This window comes from Cucurbita pepo, chromosome 18 (genome assembly GCF_057944985.1).
Source record: "Cucurbita pepo subsp. pepo isolate OVF chromosome 18, ASM5794498v1, whole genome shotgun sequence".
Taxonomy (NCBI): Eukaryota; Viridiplantae; Streptophyta; class Magnoliopsida; order Cucurbitales; family Cucurbitaceae; genus Cucurbita; species Cucurbita pepo.
Window position 1 is genome coordinate 8,052,448 of NC_141815.1, and position 18,873 is coordinate 8,071,320.

General features: G+C 41.1%; 3 protein-coding genes across 13 annotated transcripts; all 3 read right to left on the minus strand.

Moving 5' to 3' along the window:
- Positions 1-365: 365 nt before the first annotated feature.
- Positions 366-8,866, minus strand: LOC111780431 (protein IQ-DOMAIN 5). 9 transcript variants are annotated; one of them, XM_087119387.1, is made up of 8 exons: positions 8,661-8,865; positions 7,992-8,081; positions 6,986-7,117; positions 5,612-5,857; positions 4,385-4,612; positions 3,018-3,131; positions 1,493-1,985; positions 366-761 (listed from the first exon to the last, which is right to left on the minus strand). In XM_087119387.1, the coding sequence occupies exons 3-8, from the start codon at positions 7,070-7,072 to the stop codon at positions 649-651; spliced, it is 1,281 nt and encodes a 426-aa protein (XP_086975513.1). In that variant the 5' UTR covers positions 7,073-7,117; positions 7,992-8,081; positions 8,661-8,865; the 3' UTR covers positions 366-648. The 9 variants fall into 9 exon arrangements, with proteins under 9 accessions (XP_086975513.1, XP_086975514.1, XP_086975512.1 ...); XM_087119388.1 differs by having other exon boundaries at positions 6,986-7,165; XM_087119386.1 differs by having other exon boundaries at positions 6,986-7,165; positions 7,969-8,081.
- A 1,626-nt stretch (positions 8,867-10,492) lies between these two features.
- LOC111779647 (dnaJ protein homolog) lies at positions 10,493-13,775 on the minus strand. Its single transcript, XM_023659740.2, has 6 exons — positions 13,457-13,775; positions 12,766-12,928; positions 12,355-12,493; positions 11,995-12,271; positions 11,714-11,912; positions 10,493-11,054 (listed from the first exon to the last, which is right to left on the minus strand). Exons 1-6 carry the CDS (start codon positions 13,604-13,606, stop codon positions 10,732-10,734), a joined length of 1,251 nt encoding a protein of 416 aa, XP_023515508.2. The 5' UTR covers positions 13,607-13,775; the 3' UTR covers positions 10,493-10,731.
- A 1,073-nt stretch (positions 13,776-14,848) lies between these two features.
- LOC111779648 (thaumatin-like protein 1b) lies at positions 14,849-17,986 on the minus strand. Of its 3 annotated transcripts, none has more exons than XM_023659743.2 (3): positions 17,698-17,986; positions 17,482-17,613; positions 14,849-16,259 (listed from the first exon to the last, which is right to left on the minus strand). In XM_023659743.2, the coding sequence occupies exons 1-3, from the start codon at positions 17,786-17,788 to the stop codon at positions 15,583-15,585; spliced, it is 900 nt and encodes a 299-aa protein (XP_023515511.2). In that variant the 5' UTR covers positions 17,789-17,986; the 3' UTR covers positions 14,849-15,582. The 3 variants fall into 3 exon arrangements, with proteins under 3 accessions (XP_023515511.2, XP_086975520.1, XP_086975519.1); XM_087119394.1 differs by having other exon boundaries at positions 17,482-17,610; positions 17,716-17,985; XM_087119393.1 differs by having other exon boundaries at positions 17,482-17,610; positions 17,698-17,981.
- Between the last annotated feature and the right edge of the window lie 887 nt (positions 17,987-18,873).

Genomic DNA, 18,873 nt, shown 5'->3' on the forward strand with positions numbered 1-18,873 from the left:
TTCTACTAAATGGTTGCTTAGGGAACGATCTAGATTGTTTCCCTCTCGACTGTATTCGAAATTTTCTTAGGGTTGGTAAGGTGAAATGGGGTCACCCTAGCTCATTGAGCACTCTACCTCGAGCCATTGACATCATCTATTAAGTGTGAAAGTTATGTTATAATATTGAAATAGGAGGTAGGTTTTCCTATCCCTATCCCGCCTCGTGGACACCTCTATCGACTTTTCTCTCACACGTCCTATGCTTACCAATAAATCAATTCACGCTCGTGAATGACTAGTTTTTTCTCGATCGTTTTAACATTTTCTTCTTTGAAATCAAACATTGAACAAAAAAAATTACAAGGGAGTAAAAAATGAACAAGTGACCAAATATCCACATGGTTGAAGACCATAAACAATGATGAATAATTACAGACTCCCCCAATGATACTCACCAAACCAACCTTATTCCCTCATACATTTGCCAACCATTGCAACAACTCACTGTAAATAAACTCATAAATTCAAAGGAATACAAGTTTGCTAGCGACCGACCCGATCATAACATGACGTTGCCATATTTACACATGATCCTGCAGCACATCCCCGAAAACTATACGTCTCGAGCTGTTTTCCTCGCCGTTTGGAATGTGTTTAGTTCACTTATCAGTTTTGTGATCTGGGTTTTGCAGCTTTTGAGTCACCTCTTGATATCGGCTTCGGTTCAACGGTCGCTTTGCCAGTCGAGTTTCTCACCGTTCGGTTTTGACTACCAGGATCTGCAATTGTTCGATCAAATGTAGATCAAGAAGTTGCTCGAGTCATATAGGATTCTTTGGTTCATTCAGAAAGGTTTAACGCTAACTACAACCAATTGAAAAGACTTTGGAGGACCTAATGATAACGTCAAATATCACACAACAGACATAAGCATGCATTTAGAATGTGAGACTATTGTCCTCTTTGGGGTTTCCCTTTAAGAAACGCGTCTGCAAGGGAGAAGTTTTCACACCCTTATAAAGAATGCTTCGTTCTCCTCCCTGATCGATGTAGGATTTCATAATCTACCCCTCTTCAGGATCCAACGTCCTCGTTGGCACTCATTCCCCTCTCCAATCGATGTGGGATCTCACAATCCACCCTTTTTCAGGGCCCAGCATACTAACTAGCACTCGTTCCTCTCTCCAATCAACGTGGGATCTCACAATCCACTCCCTTTGAGGTCCAATGTCCTTGTTGGCTGTCTGGCTCTGATACCATTTGTAACAGCCCAAGCCCACCACTAGCAGATATTATCCTCTTTGGGCTTTCCCTTTCAAGCTTCCCCTCAAAGTTTTTAAAATGCATCTCCTAGATAGAGGTTTCCACACCCTTATAAAGAATGTTTCGTTCCCCCTTTCAACCGATGTGCGATCTCACAATCCACCCCTCTTCGGAGCCCAGCATCCTCGCTAGCACTCGTTCCCCTCTCCAATAAATGTAGGATCTCACGAAGAGTAAGTAAACTCACCATTATTAGGCAGGGATAATCGCTTCTTTGCATTTTTTACCAATGGTGCGGATCTCTCTTTCGGGTTGCTACGTGATCTTAAACCGGTATCTACTTTAGGTTTGACTTGTTCAAGTGGCCTCTCAGGTGCAAGTTTATGCTTGAGCTTTTGAACCTGTGCACTGGATACCTCTACAATGCCAGCTGACTTAGTCGGGGACGACGAACCACATCCATCAGAATGCGAGGCAGCGGTTCTTTGGCTCGAGAGGTTTGGTTGATCAGTCACTAAGTTTGTTTTCTTGCCAGTAGTTTGTATATGAGATTTAGTGTTACTTTTGCCCTCAGCTGATCCGTTCTCACGAATCATCACTCCGTCTTTGAGATTGATGTCGAGAAAGCGGTTTTCCCACGGACGAACAGCCATCCATCTTTCCAACCAGTTCCAACCCCAGCTGTTTTTATCTGGCTCAAACTGGAACAGGGCAGCCTGTTGTCTTGTTCCTGCTTGCCACTGAAGATGAGAGAAAATTCATCAGAGCTATACATCGAACATAAATTTTGAAGTAAAATCAGAAAAAACAGGTTAAAATGAATATTGGCACGTGCTTGAGTTTTGTTATAATTAGGCTTCCAATGTATTGTGAACAAAGAAAACAAAGGATGAATTATCTTGTTGTGAGATCCCACAACCGACGGGGAGGAGAACGAAACATTCTTTATAAGCTAACATATGCATTTTAAAAACTGAGGGGAAGCCCGAAAGGGAAAGCCTAAAGAGGATACTATCTGCTAGTGGTGGACTTGGGCGGTTACAAATGGTATCAGAGCCAGACACTGGACGGTGTGCCAACGAGGACACTGGTCCCCAAAGGAGGTGTGGATTTTGAGATCCCATGTGGATTGGAGAAAGGAACAAGTGCTAGCGAGAACGTTGAGCCCCGAAGGGAGTGGATTGTGAGATCCCACATCATTCAGGGAGTTGAACGGAGCATTCTTTATAAAGTATGAAAACCTCTCCCTAACAGACGTGTTTTAAAAACCTTGAGGGAAAGCCCAAAAAGGACAACATCATCTGCTAGTGGTGGGCCTGGGCTGTTACCAATTGGTATCAGAGACAAACACCAGGTGGTGTGCCAGCGAGAACGCTGGCCCCCAAAGGAGGGTGGATTGTGAGATCCCACATCGATCGGAGAGAGAAACAAGTGTCAGCGAGAACGCTGGGCCCGAAAGGAGGTGGATTGTGAGATCCCACATCGATTGGAGAGGGGAACGAGTGCTAACGAAGACGCTGGACCTTGAAGGGGGTGCATTGTGAGATCCCACATCGGTCGGGGAGGAGAACGAAACATTCTTTATAAGAGTGTGGAAACCTCTCCTAGCAGACACGTTTTAAAAACCTTGAGGGAAAACTCAAAAGAGAAAGCCCAAAAAAGACAATATCGGCTAGCGGTGGGCCTGGACTATTACAACCTAAGTCTTTTGCGAAGAAACCCGTCTTTTAACTCAATGAGACAAGAGATTTAAAAGAACAAAATTGTTCTACCTGATGAGCCAGAGCATATGCCATGGCTCTCTCACGCTTAGCAGCAGCCTCCTGCCTTTTTAACAATTTTGCTTGAATTTCTTCAACAGATCCAACAGTGTCGCACCAACCATCCTGTACAATAGGCACAATCATTAAGAGTCTCACAGAAAGCATTTGGCGATCAATTGTGCAATATTGTGAGTTATTAAAAAGGGGAGACATAGTAGATGCATCTAAAAGTGGTCGGTGGTCGTCCCAAATCCACCACTAGCAGGTATTGTCCGCTTTGGCCCGTTACGTATCGCCGTCAGTCTCACGGTTTTAAAATGCGTCTACTAGGGAGAGGTTTCCATACTCTTATACGGAATGTTTCGTTCCCCTCTCCAACTGATGTGGGATCTCACAATCCACCCCTTTTAAGGGTCCAACATCCTCACTAGCACATCTGATATCATTTGTAACAGCCCAAACCACCACTAACAGATACGGTCTGTTTTGGCCCGTTACGTATCGCCATCAGCCTCACAGTTTTAAAACACGTCTGCTAGGAGAGGTTTACACACCCTTATAAGGAATGTTGCGTTCCCCTCTCCAACCGATGTGGGATCTCACAATCCACCCCTTTTAAGGGTCCAACACCCTCACTAGCACATCGCCCGGTGTCTAACTCTGATACCATTTGTAACAGCCCAAGCCCACCACTAACAGATACTGTCTGTTTTGGCCCGTTACGTATCGTCGTCAACCTCACAGTTTTAAAACGCGTCTGCTAGGAGAGATTTACACACCCTTATAAGGAATGTTGCTTTTCCCTCTCCAACCAATGTGGGATCTCACAATCCACCCCTTTTGGAGACCCAGCATCCTCGCTGACACATCGTCCGGTATTTGGCTTTGATACCATTTGTAACAGCCCAAGCCTACCACTAACGGATACTGTCCGTTTTGGCCTGTTACGTATCGCCGTCAGTCTCACAGTTTTAAAATGTGTTTGCTAGGAAGAGGTTTACACACCCGTATAAGGAATGTTGTGTTCCACTCTCCAACCGATGTGGGATCTCACAATCTACCCCTTTTGAAAGCCCAGCGTCCTCGCTGGCATATCGCCCGGTGTCTGGCTTTGATACCGTTTCTAATAACTCAAACCCACCGCTAACAAATGTTGTCTGCTTAACCCCATTATGTATCACTGTCAGCCTCACGATTTTAAAACGCGTTTGCTAGGGAGAGGTTTCCACATCCTTACAAGGAATGCTTCGTTCCGCTCTCCAGCCAATGAGGTATCTCACATAGTCTAACTTCAAAGTGGAAACAGTTAGAAGTGCACATACAAGTATAAATGTTATATACTTTGAAATCTTACAAAAACATTGCTTATTTCTTACTTCAATTTCTCGAACTCGAGCTTGGTTTTCAATTTGTTGTTGAAGTTTTTGTTGTGCGGTCTCACTTTCCAATGCAATACGTACATGCCTTGCTCGAACACGAGCCTGAACTCTCACTAAAGCTTGCATACAGCGTAGAGTTATTGCAGCTTGTTTCCTGACAGCATGACCTCTGACAAGAGCTTGAAGTCTAACCAATCCCTTGAGAGCTCGGAGAGCTCTTCTAGCCTGAAAGATAATGAGAAGAATATTCACATGAAAGAGTAGATTTATAAACTACAAAATCAAGAATAAGAAAAGGCATGCATCTACAAATTATAAGGTGTACGGGGCAGCAAGAGTCCCTTGCTCAAAACATTGACCACAACCTATTTCAAAAGCCCACCGCTAACAGATATTGTCCGCTTCGGCCCGTTACGTATCGTCGTCAGCCTCACGGTTTTAAAAACGAGTCTATTAAGGGGCTCAACGTCCTCGCTAACACACCGCCCGGTGCCTAGCTCTAATACCATTTGTAATAGCCCAAGCCCACCACTAGCAGATATTGTACGTTTTAGCCCGTTACGTATCACCATCAGCCTCACAGTTTTAAAATGCGTCTATTAGGGAGAGATTTCCACACTCTTATAAGGAATGTTTTGTTTCCCAACGGGCCAAAGTGGACAATATCTGTTAGTGGTGGGCTTGGACTGTTACAAATGGTATCAAAGCCAGGTTACCGAGTGGTGTGCCAGTGAGGACACTAGCCCCCCAAGGGCACTAGAATGTGAGATCCCACGTCGGTTGGAGAGGGGAACAAAGCATTCCTTATAAGGGTGTGGAAACCTCTCCCTAGCAGACGCGTTTTAAAACGGTGAGGTTGATAGTGATACATAATGGGGTAAAGCAGACAATATCTGTTAGCGGTGGGCTTGGACTGTTACAAATGATATCAAAGCCAGGTTACCGGGCGGTGTGCCAGTGAGGACGCTAGCCCCTCAAGGGGAGCGAAATGTGAGATCCCACATCGGTTGGAGAGGGGAATTTTAAAACCATAAGGTTGACAGCAAAACGTAAAAGGCTAAAGCGTACAATATCTACTAGCGGTAAGCTTGGGATGTTATCCTTTAGTTTAACTTGACCTCCCTCTTCAACAACTATGCTTTAAAAAACTTTACATAAAATGAATTGAAGAAAAGTAACGCGAAAAATAGGCGAAAAACACGAATAAATTAGTACTAGCAATACCAGAAATCCTCGAAACATGGTTTGGATGCATATCGCGGCCTGTTCTTCTATATCGTTGTGTTGATTATGCAATGCATCATATGTTTGAAGTGAATCAGAAGGAATAGAAGCTGTTCCTGGATCTGAAAGAGCATTGGACTCTTCAACAAATGGTGTAAAATTCGAGTTAAACTCGTGCTGAAGTTTATCTGCATCGATATCAACAGAATGCTTTCTCCGATGCCAAAACTTGTTGGTAGCTGTCCTCTGTATGATCAAAGGAAAGACATAAAGAGGATATTCGAACGTCGAAGTATCGTGAATAGCACCGTTCCATGCACGACATAGAGAGAAGATATAGAATATTTCAATCCGTTCGCAAGAAGAAGAAAAAGTCATGAAACTAATTGAAGACTCAGCCATTTGCCTTCAAAAAGAAAGATTAAGGTTCAATTACTGTAATGGTCCAAGCTCACCACTAGTAGATATTGTCCTCTTTGTACTTTTCCTTTCGGACTTTCCCTCAAAGTTTTTAAAATGCGTTTGCTTGGGAGAGGTTTCCACACCCTTATAAAAAGTGTATCGTTCTCCTCCCCAATCGATGTGGGATCAAGATCCACCCCTTCGAGGCCCAACGTCCTTGTTGGCACACCACCTCGTGTCCACCCCCCTTCGGGGCCTAGCCTTCTCGCGGGCACATTGCCTAATGTCTGGCTCTGATACCATTTGTAATAGCCCAAGCCACCGCTAACAGATATTGTCCTCTTTGGGCTTTCCCTCTTTTCCTCTGGGGCTTCCCCTCAAGGTTTTTAAAACGCGTCTGCTAGGGAGAGGTTTCCACACCCTTATAAAGAGTGTTTCGTTCTCCTCCCCAATCGATGTGGGATCTCACAATCCACCTCCCTTCGGGGCCTAGCCTCCTCGCTGGCACATTGCCAGATGTCTGGCTCTGATACCATTTGTAATAGCCCAAGCCCACCGCTAACGAATATTGTCCTCTTTCGGTTTTCCATTTCGAGCTTCCCCTCAAGGTTTTTAAAACGCATCTGCTAGGGAGAGGTTTCCACACCCTTATAAAGGAGTATTTCGTTCTCCTCCCCAACCGATGTAGGATCTCACAATCCACCCCCCTTCAGGGCCCAGCATCCTCACTGACACTCGTTCCTTTCTCCAGTCGATCGATGTGGGATCTCAAGGGAACTTGCTATCAAAAAGAAATTATCTTTTCGAAGTAATTGTTCATGTGTCTAACAAAAGTTGAAGGTCTAAAGTTTAGGTATCAATTAGCTTCATTTCACACAAGGAATCATTAAATTCAAAGTTATTGCAACCAAAAGATAAAGCCATAGAAACTCGAATCGAACATCAATGAGAAGGGTATAGAATTATAGATACCGTGTTTTCATCGTGTTCTGATGACTGAGATTTTTCTGACTTCTTCGAACCAACTAACGCTTTGAACCATTTTCCTGAAACTCCCATGGTGCATTCAACAGCGTCGAACAAGAACAGAACAACAGCTAGAAACTGTCGTTCAAAGAGAATGTGTCAGGAAAGACAACCAGAGAGTAAATACTGCAGAACGAAAAATAGATCGTTACAAATATGAATAAAGTTTCGTCGAGGAACGATATTTTGCAAAGAAATTCCAACACAAAGACTAAAAAAATAGGTGCATAGGCCGATCTATGACCGTCAATGTAACAACTCAAGCCCACCACTAGCAGATATTGTCCTCTTTGGGGTTTTCCTTTCAGGTTTCCGCTCAAGGTTTTTAAAATGCATCTACTAGGGAGAGGTTTCCACACCCTTATAAAGAATGTTTCGTTCTCCTCCCCAACCGATGTGGGATCTCACAATCCACCCCCCTTCTGGGCTCAGCTTCCTTGCTAGCACTCGTGCCCTTCTTCAATCGATGTGGAACCCCCAGTGTCCTTACTGGCACACTACCTCGTGTCCACCCTTTTCGGGGCTCAACCTTCTCGATTGCATATCACCCAATGTCTGACTTTGATACCATTTGTAATGGCCCAAGCCCACCACCAGTAGATATTGTTCTCTTTCGGCTTTCCCTTCCAAGCTTCCCCCTAAGGTTTTTAAAACACGTCTGCTAGGGAGAGGTTTCCACACCCTTATAAAGAATGTTTCGTTCTCCTCTCCAACCGATGTGAGATCTCACATACATCGACCGATCTGTGATCGTCAAACTTCTAGATTGAATCCAAGAAGTGATTTTGTGCCAAATGAACAAATGGAAACAGCAGCAAGCCAATAACAAGCATGATATTCAATATCTTGGACAATTATATGTGAACTTCTCACCACATGGACCAAATGTTCTTTAAAAAAAATTGAAGTTACTATGAAAGGACACTAACCTCAACAATCCAGGTTCACCCACCTTTCGACTTCGATATCAAATCGCTATTCCACAGAGTTATTTAACTTCATTTCAGTCACACAACAAGCAAATTCCCAGATTTCTTGCAACCTACAGAGAGCAAAAAAAGATGAAAATCACCATTAAAAACATTCCCACCACGATGCAGATCAAGAAGCCAAAGATCCAGCTAACTGCCAACATAAGAACATAAGAACACTACCAACATCAAGAAAAACACAAACAAGAACACATCACTTACAGAAACATAAGCCTCCAGCTCTTAGAGATAAAAACTCACGACATTATGAATTTAAATGCAAATGGACAACAGTCAAGAACATGACACAAGACATCTATGTCCTCCAAACACTTACAAATGGAAAACTTCATAGACATATATCAATGGTAGCTCCAGTTCTGAAAGGATAATACAGAGGCGTGGATTGTTCTTAAGCACATTCATAAGGAATCAGAACAAATAAAGAAACCCCCAGTAGACTTAAGAACACCTAGAACTCTAAAACACAACCCATATTAAAACCCTAAATGCAACTTATAGCAGCAGATCAGCACAAATTAGAGTCCAAATAAGGCAAATTCATCGAAGAACTCAGCTTATAGTGAGTGGAAGGGAGTGAAAGAACAAGAAAGTCAATGAGGGAAGTGGAGGGGGAAGGGGGAAGATACCTTAGGAGCCGTCTGATCCATCAATCAGTCAAAATGAGTCAAACCCAACTCAGTTCAATCATTTGGGTCACCAAAAAATTTCAATTTGGATGAAGATATCTATCCACCAGCCATCATCTGTTACAGCAAAACAAGGACCGTCATCTTAAACCTGATAAAAAGGAGTGAACCAGTGAGAAGGACAACGTGAGAAGAAATTAAAGAACAAAACAAAAAACCGCTCGAGGAAATTTGAGAACTGCAATTGAACGACGTCGTTCGAGGGGGAGTGGAGGATCGAGGATGTCCCATCGTAATGAATTGGGGTGAGGGCCCACGCCACCCTTCATGATTGGACGCGCGTTTGAACAAAGTGTTGTCCTTTTTGTTTTTTTATTATCTCAACCAATTTGTTCTTATTATTATTTTTTTTTTTGTATCACAAAAAGAAATTATTTTAAAAATGATTAGTTACGTGTCTTGAATTGGGTTAGGTGAGTTGATTCTAACGGTGTAAAGTTTTTAATTTATTTAATTGAATTCTATGCCGTCAATGAATAAATAATCCTCAACAAATAGGTCGGACTTCTTATAATCCTCAACAAACCATTTGTTACTCGAGAAATTTGACTCACTTTCAAAATTATTGTGTTTGAGCTTAACTTTGTGTACACAAATGGTTCTATCGCCCATTATCTTTGTCTCACAAGCTTTTCTTCACTTGTTACTACTACCATCACCTCTATGCACGCTAACTAAGTATAGTTACAACCACGCTAAGAAAAAAGTTGATTGTAACCTTCACATATAGTTAGACAAGACGGTTAAGAAAAGAGTATGATTGTTTCACATATAGTTAGACAAAGCGACTAAGAAAAGAGTAGATTGTAATCTAGTTAAACAAAGCGGCTAAGAAAACCGTAGATTGTAACTGATTGTAACCTTCGGACAAGACAGCAAGAAAAGAGTAGATTGCAACATTCACATATAATTAGACAAGACGGCTAAGAAAAGAGTAGATTGTAACCTTCACATATAGTTAAACAAGACGGTTAAGAAAAGAGTAGATTGTAACCTTCACATATAATTAGACAAGGCGGAGACTCTCAACTCACATCTATCCGACCATGTGAAGGCAAAGATAGACCAAGTATTATAATGCAAGCAACAAAGAAAGACAAGATTATCTAACACACAAAGAAAGATGTATATTGAAACCAAGATGAAACATATAAGATTGTTAAAGAAACATGATAAGATAAAAGTCAAAATTCTAAAAGTTCACGAGGTAAACTCAATCAGATTGAACTCTTTTACTCTCGAGAACGAGGTAAACTCAATCACTACTTCTTCACGAACCTGATTGAACTCTTTTACTCTCCTGTAACACAAGACGAAAGCAAGACAAGAAAGCTCCTGTAACACAAGACGAAAGCAAGACAAGAAAGAAGACTAAAGGAAGAGAGCCTCACGTTTGAAAAACCATACCAAATATGTCTCAAGAAAAAACATGAGGTTAAGACTCTCCAGACTCTCCAACACCCATCACCAACACCCACCACCCATGGGTTGTATGACCTAAATACAACCACCCTTCAACTTAGATGACAAGCTATGCACTCCACCCTTCAGAGTAAACGTTTAGTTCTTGGGCAAACAAAAGCTCTGTCTACATCATTGGCTGACATGCCAACCAATTAAGCATTAAGAAGGGGTCTACCACGAGGAAGAATGAAGCTTGGCATGAACCCAAGCACGGGAGTGAGCGCGAACATTAACAAGAAATTGATCCGAGACATCTATGTGTGTGTGTCCCTTTTCGTGGTCAAATATAAGAAAGCCTAGCAAGAAGGTAGGAATTACAAGAGCACTTGTAATTATATAATAAAATAGAAGTTCACATATATCAGACCCCGTTGATTTATGTATTGTATCAGTAACGGCATCCGGAATATGAGAAATTCCAAACAAAAAACTGCCATTAACAAGGTGGAGTTCATCAACCATCAATCCCCAAACAACCCTAACATTTAGTGATCTCTGGTTTGGTTAAATTTCAGCTCAAAAGAGGATCGGATCCGATCCAATCCGATCACTGCTGGGCACACTGCACGCGCTGTGCGCCACCAGGCATGTCATCATCGTCCTCATAGGCCTCCGCCTGTGCTTGCTGCTGCTTCCGCCGCATCTCCTCTTCGATGTTGACATCATACATTGTTGTCTCCTCGCACTCGTCCAGCTCCATGTCGGTCAGTTGGGATGATGGCTTTGGTGGCAAGACAGCTACCAAAGCTTTAATCTGTTCTGGGCTCAAGGAATCAGGGAAATCTACACTGAAATGGATGTAGAGCTTCCCCTTCATGAATGGCCTCTGGTACATCGGCATTCCCTCGTCGTTGATGGCCTTGAATGAATCTGGTGTTCCATACACAAAAGGGGTTCCCAAAACTCAGTAGGGGAAAGTAGAAACAAAACTTTAAAGACACCTCAAGGATTATCTTATTAAGCCCATCCAAGAATTCGAACCCACGATCGTTTAACAAGTGTTACTGACACGTGGATCGCAAGCCTTGGACAACCCGCGATCGTTGAACACGTGTTGGCAACGTGTTGCTCAATCGCAAGCCTTAGCCAACACAGTTCGAATTCGAACCACCTTGGAGAACAGGGCTCAAATCCAAACCCCCTGGGACAACAGAGTTAGAATCCAAACAGCCCCCCTTGGACAACAGGGCTCAAATTCAAACCACCTTAGCCAACAGGGTTAGAATCCGAACCCCCGATCATTGAACACGTGTTGCTGGATCGCAAGCCTTAACCAACAGGGTTAGAATTCAAACCCAGGATCGTTGAACACGTGTTGCTGGATCGCAAGCCTTAGCCAACAGGGTTGTTCCTAGGGGTCGAGGGTGTTAAACTAGTACTAAATCACATCAGCTAATGGGCAAAACTAAACACAGAAATATATTGCCAATGATTCAAACTCAGAATCTTCTTCTATAATATTAAGTTTAAATAACACTAAACTAAAAGTTCAAGCGTGTAAATTAGAACAGATTCGATGCTCTGCTTACCAGGCTTTACAACTTCTCCAGGATTTGTTTTGATGAGAAGCTGTCTGCCATCCAAGTGAGTGAGAGCAAACTGGAAGCCACAGAGAGCTTCAGTGAGCGACAACGTGTGCTCCACAAACAAGTCCTCTCCCTTTCTCTTGAATCTTGGGTGCTCCTTTTGCTGAAGAACAAAGACTATATCTCCAGTGACAGTATCGGGCTGTTCAAACACAGAAACACAACCAATAAGTACCAACACAAAACCATTTCAACAGCTGAAGAATGATTAATTCGCAACATACAGCTTCATCTGCTTCTCCAGGGAATGTAATTTTCTGTCCATTCTGCATACCCTTCTCCACAATAACTTCAAGAACCTTCTTCTCTTGAACAACTTTCTCTCCCTTGCATTGCGAACACCGGTCCTTGTCGCTGATCGTTTCTCCAGTGCCCTTGCATTCATTGCAAGGGTGCTGCATTTGCTGGATCATCGACGGGCCAAGGTGCCGAATCGTGACCTTCATTCCAGTTCCTTGGCAGCTAGAACAGCTCATTGAAGCACCTGATTTTGATCCCTTGCTGGAACACCACCATCAACAAACATCAGCACCCAAGGCATGAATCTAAAAAATAATACTGAAAGGGATAGAAACAGGGCTAACCCATTGCATTTTGAGCAGATAACATTCCGCGACAGAGAGAGTTTCTTGGAAGTTCCAAGGTAAAGATCCTCAAGGGAGACCTTAAGGGGATGGACAACATCCTCTCCCCTTCTCTGGCGTCGGCCTCTGCTGCTACCACCTGCATACGAACAATGGCACTTAAGATTTTTCTTCTATAATACGGAATAACAGAAATGCTTCACTCCTTGCATAATGTTCATGGTCCTCTCCATCAATTCTCGCCCACCAGATCCAATTTCGAAAGAACAGTAAGAAATCATTAAAACCCCTATTTGGTTTATGCATGTTTTGGGAGTAAACTGAAGTGATTAAAACCATTTCAAAATCACTCTCAATCGTGTCTTCAATGATGATACAACCAAAACATTAGATATTGTTCATAATACTCACCACCAAATGGACTTCCACCAAAGAAGGATTGGAAGATATCGAAGGGGTCATGACCACCTCCACCACCCATTCCTTCTTTAAGTGCGTCCTCACCATACTGATCATAGATCTCTCGCTTCTCAGGATCGCTAAGAACCTCATAAGCCTGAGCCAACTCTTTAAACTGCAATAAAAAACAACCTATTCCATCAGCATATGCGCAACGCATCACATCAAAAGTAGCTCAGACAATATAATGATCACTGTAAGAATCAACGGAAATCCAGGCTTAAGAGAAAATCAAATCACCGTAAACAAGAACCTCAAAAGTGGAAATTAGATTAAGAAAACACGGAAATATCAGTAGATTCCGAGCTCTGCTCACTTCACAGCCTCACAGCCACCACAGGAAATGGCGCTAGAGGAAGAAAAAAAACCTTACGAAAATGGCAATTACAAAATCCATTGAGATTCGTATATTTCCAGATTATGGAGTTTCAGTATCAACACTAGAATCATGATCGACGAAGAAAGGCACAAACAAAAACCATGAACATACAACAACATAACGAAAACACAGATTAATTGAAGGAGAAACTCCAAAAGAAGCAAAATCTTAACCTCATTAATCACTACCATTCCAACAAAATTCACAGTCAGATTCAATAGAAACGAAAAGAAAACAGACAATTCAAAACAAAATTCCCGTTACCTTCTCCGGATCACCACCCTTGTCAGGATGATTCTTGATAGCGGCCTTTTTGTAAGCCTTCTTCAAATCATCCTGCGACGCGTTCTTGGAGACTCCAAGGATCTCATAGTACCGCGTGTTGTCACTTTTCTTCGGAGCTCTTCCGAACATCCTCGCTTTCACTTCAGATGATTAAAAGCTTTTCCTTCAAATCGATTGAAACCCGATCGAAACTCAACTCCCCAATTTCGTGGAATCAAAGTTTGAGCGATGAAACGAAGGTTCTGAACACGTAAAGCTAATTTCTTCGTACTTTTACGTTCATTTGCTAGAGAATTCTGGTACAGACTAGGAGTTTATATAGAACAAAAGAGGCTATCAAATGGACGGCCGAGATTTAACGGGATCGTGCGCGTTCTACAAAGAAGCGTCTAGAATTCTCTACGCCTTTCTTTGTTCATCGCCAAATGTTGATCGTTGGATTGCTTCACTGCCACGTAGGTACTCTAGATGCTTCTTTTCTTTTGTGAACACCAATTTTGCTCTCTAAAATAAAAGTCATATTCAATTGTCTATATACATATGTATGTATATATATGTGTATATGTATGTATATATATGTGTATGTATATATACATTTATATGACTTGGAAATGTCTTGAATTATGGCTTGGTTGGGTTAGATTTTTTTCGTTTGGATCGGATTGAATTTTTTGAAAGAAAAAAAGTGTCAATTCGCAGATTAGACATGTTTTTTGTCGAGTCAACCCGACCAGCTCGATATTAAGTCAACCCAATTCAATTCTACTCTACCTTTAAAATAATGAAGGTAAAGAATATTTGACCTTCGATAATAAATGTACTCTACTCTACCTTTAATATAATGAAGATCAAGAATTTTTTACATTCGATAATAAATAAATTATGTGTAAGTATTTAATATTTGAGTTTAATGAGGTTTTAGTTATTAATATAACATGTATTATAGACTGGTATTATTTTTTAAAATAATTAAAATAAAAATCCGACAATCCAATCCAACCAAAAAGTAGAGGGTTAGGTTAGGTTGGATTGTGTACTGATACTCGAGTCACCAATTCAATTAACCTAAAATTTCAAGTTTGTCCCAAAAATGTATCTAACCCAACAAGTATACCAGATAAATATACCGAAAAAAGAAAAAAAATTAGAAAAAAACTATATCTAAAATAACATGTTTTTTTTTATATATAAAAATCTATTAGACACAAAATTAAAAATTATAAAATTTATTAAATATTTTTTAATATCAGGTTTTGTTTTTTTTTTTTTTTTTGAAGGATACATTATTTTCAAAATTATTAACTTTTAACTATATACAAAATTTTATATTAGTTAAACAAATACATATAAAAATATTAACCTTTCGGACAGTTCTACCGAATTTGTGGAGTAATATTCAAATTAACAAATCTCGAACAAATTTGATGGTTTTTCATTTTTTCGTACAACTTAATGCACATCTTAAAGTTTGTACTAAAGTTCGTCGAAGCTTTGACTTGTTAGAGCTCTATTGTGCTAGAAAATGAAAGTTCGCCCTTTCTAAAGTCCGTCTTGGTGTTTGGACCAAAGTTCGTCCAAACTTTGACCGATTGAAGCTACAGGGAGTTAGAAACTTAAAGTTCGTCTTTTCCTCACGCTATCTCAACGTTCGGTCCAATGTTCGTCCAAATTTTGAGGCTTAGAAACTTGGAGTTCGTCCTTTGAATAGTCCATCTCGACGTTTCAATCGAAGTTTGTCCGAACTTTGACCTGATGTTATAACATAACACTTCATAATCCTATACCCTCGGGACCCTACAATGTTGCCTTATTCTAAAGTAGTTTTCCCATGGCTACAGAGAATTAGAAACTTAAAGTTCGTCTTTTTGTCACTCTATCTCGACGTTCAGTCCAATGTTCGTCCAAATTTTGAGGCTTAGAAACTTGAAGTTCGTCCATTGAATAGTCCGTCTCGACGTTTCATTCGAAGTTTGTCCGAACTTTGACCTGATGTTATAACATAACACTTCATAATCCTATACCCACAGCACCGTACAATGTTGCCTTATTCTAAAGTAGTTTTCCCACGCTACCAAGTCATTGTCTTCATCTCCAACTTCATTAGTTCATCCCCAAAATGTAATGAAATAATTTGGCCCATTACTGCAACTAAAAGTAGAGTTCATATCATCATACGCGTAACTGTAAGCATCTGGGCACTGGTTCTTGAAAACTTGTGAATAGCTTGTTGGCTCGCAATTGTTGGGGCCACTAAACTCTCCAGTGCAGCAATAGCGGGGCTGCTTAAATGCAGAGCAAGCGCTCAAGCAGCCAATGACTTCATTGTTAGATTTCACCTGCAACTCTACAGGGCAAACTTTGTTCACGTCAACACGACACTTCGGAGATTTGCACGACTCTCCGCTCTCTAAACTGTCTTCGGTCGTGATTGAGGCCAGGATGTTGAAGCCATCGACAAGGCTGATATCATAAAAATCTTGGGTGCCTTTTGTGCCCATTGCAAGGCTGAACTCCACTAGAGTGACTGGCGAAACTCCTGAAGTACCATTGCACTGAAGGCCTCCACTGCAATCTCCGGTTAGGCAGGTGTGTCGTACATCATCGTTGGTGCATAAGGTTCGTGCCCATACTTGACCGGACCATGGCGTTGGGACGTTGAGTGACCTTGAAGCTCCAAAAGCTAACTCGAACCCGGTTGTTGATAGTTGGGGTTGCCCATTTGTTGCTGGCCAGATGGTATTCTTACAATTGTTTTTCACTGTAATCACTGCAATTCCATCCCCTGGAACAATAAAATTGTTAAGAACAATAAATGATTGAATATACTATATGCTATTCGATTAAACTTTTATGCTAGGTGCATATCAAGGTGAGAGATCATGTATTCTAACTTTTGGATATCATTTTCACCCGAATTACTACTGATAATCTTTCTATCGATTCGAATGCTAATTTTCAAATTAAAGAGAATGAGAAATGTTAAACTTATAAATAGAAAAATTAAGAACTCAAAATCAAAAAGCCAAAATCTAAAAAGAAGAAATGATGCACCAAAATGGAGAGGAGGAAGAAGAATGGCGATACAAGGACTACTTAGTTTGCCATTTTCTTTCGATTGGCTCTGCAAAGGATCAAATGCATATTTATTCGCTAAAACCGTCTCCACTTGTACGGGGCCTTTTGGGGGAAACTTGAAGTAAAGTCACGAGAACTTATACTCAAAGTGGACAATATCATATCATTGTGAAGAGTACGTGATTCCTAACATGATATCAGAGTCATGCCCTTTATTTTGTTATGTCAATAGAATTCTCAAATGTCGAACAAAGAAGTTGCGAGTCTTGAAAGTGTAGTCAAAAGTGGCTCAAGTGTCGAACAAAGAGTGTACTTTGTTCGAAGGTTCTAGAGAAGGGAGTCGAGCCTCGATTAAGGGGAGGGAGGTTGTTCGAGGGCTCCATAGGCTAAAAAGGAGGCTTTATGGTGTACTTTGTTCGAGGAGAGGATTGTTGATTGAGAGTCCCATATTGGCTAATTAAGAGGATGATCACAGGTGTACAAGTAAATAATACTATCTCCATTAGTATAAGACCTTGTGGGAAAAACTAAAAGCAAAGTCACGAGAGCTTGTGCTAAAAGTGGACAATATCATATCATTGTAGAAGGTCCGTAATTCCTAACCATAACGATTGATATAGCCAATAAATGTAAGAAGCAGTGTTTGTCAAGGCACAATACTCAGCCTCAGTGAACGAATGAGACATAGTTGATCGTTTCATAGCCAGCAGACCAGGAGATAAGAGGCATCTTCTTCCCAATCAACGTCACAGAAAAAGCTTGAATAAATAATGGGGAACGAGATTGCAGATATTAGTGAGGAGATAATGGGGAGTAGAAGCACAGGTAGAAGCATCAAGCTCAACAAATTGAACAGTGAAGTCGCAGAAATGCATTAACAAGAACAGAAAAACAAAGTAAAAACCAAACAAGCGACAGGAATAGTGTACTTGTTCGGCTAGGGCCACCGCATTGAGGAGATCGAATGAATCTGCCAATGCCAGAGCGAGATCCAAATGGTAAAAGAGCCATGGAATCCTCATCTTCAATCGCCATCGCCCTATTTCCCGATTCTGAACCTACTTCACCATAACCATTGAGAATCGTTACAATACGATTATAAACCCTAACTTCGATCGAAAATAGAGAAATTCAAGTAAATTTACCAATTATTTGATTGAAACCTGGAGAAATCAGAGCTTCAAGGAGGATAAGTACAGAAATGGAGTAGAACATGAGGAAGAATGATGAATCCATGACGGCTCAATGGATTCTCTGTTCTCCATTGCTGATCCTTTACCATAGATCCGTGTTGACATAGATTGACCATTGTTGCTTATCTCTAGTCGTCGGGGAGTCGTGGAAGACTTGTTGTTCGTTGTTGGAGCACTTGGAAATTAATAGGACAAAGGAAAACTATATTTATTTATGAGTTAAATTTAAAAGTTGAATAATTTGAAGAAAAAAAAAAAAAAAATGTAATATTTATATTTATATTCTTAATTTATAGGCTGTATTTTTAAGTTTCATAGAAGCATATTTCTATCCCGTTAGCATCTCCAACTCGAGATAAGGAATTATTCCGTTAGGTCTGATTGAAGATCACTACAAAAAATCGACCTAACCTACCCCAACCTACTTAAACAACCTAAAAGGCTTGATCTAGTTCGGTTAAAGATCACTACAAAAGATCGACCTAACATAGCCCAACCTACTTAAACAACCTAAAGGTTTGGCCCGGTTCAGATTGAAGATCACTGCAAAAGATTGACCTAACTTAGCCCAACCTACTTAAACAACCTAAAGGTTTGGCCCGGTTCAGATTGAAGATCACTGCAAAAGATTGACCTAACTTAGCCCAACCTACTTAAACAACCTAAAGGCTTGATCTGGTTCGGTTGAAGATCACTACAAAAGATCGACCTAACCTAGCCCAACCTACTTAAACAACCTAAAGGCTTGGCCGGGTTCAGATTGAAGATCACTACAAAAGATCGACTTAACCTAGCCCAACCTACTTAAACAACCTAAAGGCTTGACCTGGTTTGAAGAAAGAAGAAAGTCGACCTTGCCATAGTGTTTTTGTAATAGCCAAGCCCACTGCTAGCTTTGTACTTTCCTAGCTTTCCCTCAAAGTTTTTAAAACGCGTATGTTAAAGAGAGGTTTCCACACCTTTGTAAAGAATGTTTCGTTCCCCTCTCAGACAACATACGATCTCACAATCCACCTCTTTGAGGGCTAGTGTCCTTTCTGGCACACTGTCTGGTGTCCAGCTCTCGTACCATTTGTAACAATCCAAACCCACTACTTTGGTTTTTATCGAAAAAATAATAGTATTTTT

Coding starts and splice junctions, on each gene's coding strand:
- LOC111780431 (XM_087119387.1), bottom strand. CDS start 7,072: ATGGGAGTTTCAGGAAAATGGTTCAAAGCGTTAGTTGGTTCGAAGAAG. Junction 3,132..4,384: donor CTCGAGTTCGAGAAATTGAA/GTAAGAAATAAG, acceptor CCTATTGTACAG/GATGGTTGGTGCGACACTGT. Junction 762..1,492: donor ATTATCCCTGCCTAATAATG/GTGAGTTTACTT, acceptor GAACAATTGCAG/ATCCTGGTAGTCAAAACCGA.
- LOC111779647 (XM_023659740.2), bottom strand. CDS start 13,606: ATGTTCGGAAGAGCTCCGAAGAAAAGTGACAACACGCGGTACTATGAG. Junction 12,929..13,456: donor AGGGTGGTGATCCGGAGAAG/GTAACGGGAATT, acceptor TTTTTATTGCAG/TTTAAAGAGTTGGCTCAGGC. Junction 11,913..11,994: donor CTGGAGAAGCAGATGAAGCT/GTATGTTGCGAA, acceptor GTGTTTGAACAG/CCCGATACTGTCACTGGAGA.
- LOC111779648 (XM_023659743.2), bottom strand. CDS start 17,788: ATGGATTCATCATTCTTCCTCATGTTCTACTCCATTTCTGTACTTATC. Junction 17,614..17,697: donor AGGTTTCAATCAAATAATTG/GTAAATTTACTT, acceptor GTTATGGTGAAG/TAGGTTCAGAATCGGGAAAT. Junction 16,260..17,481: donor CGGTGGCCCTAGCCGAACAA/GTACACTATTCC, acceptor TTATTGTTCCAG/GGGATGGAATTGCAGTGATT.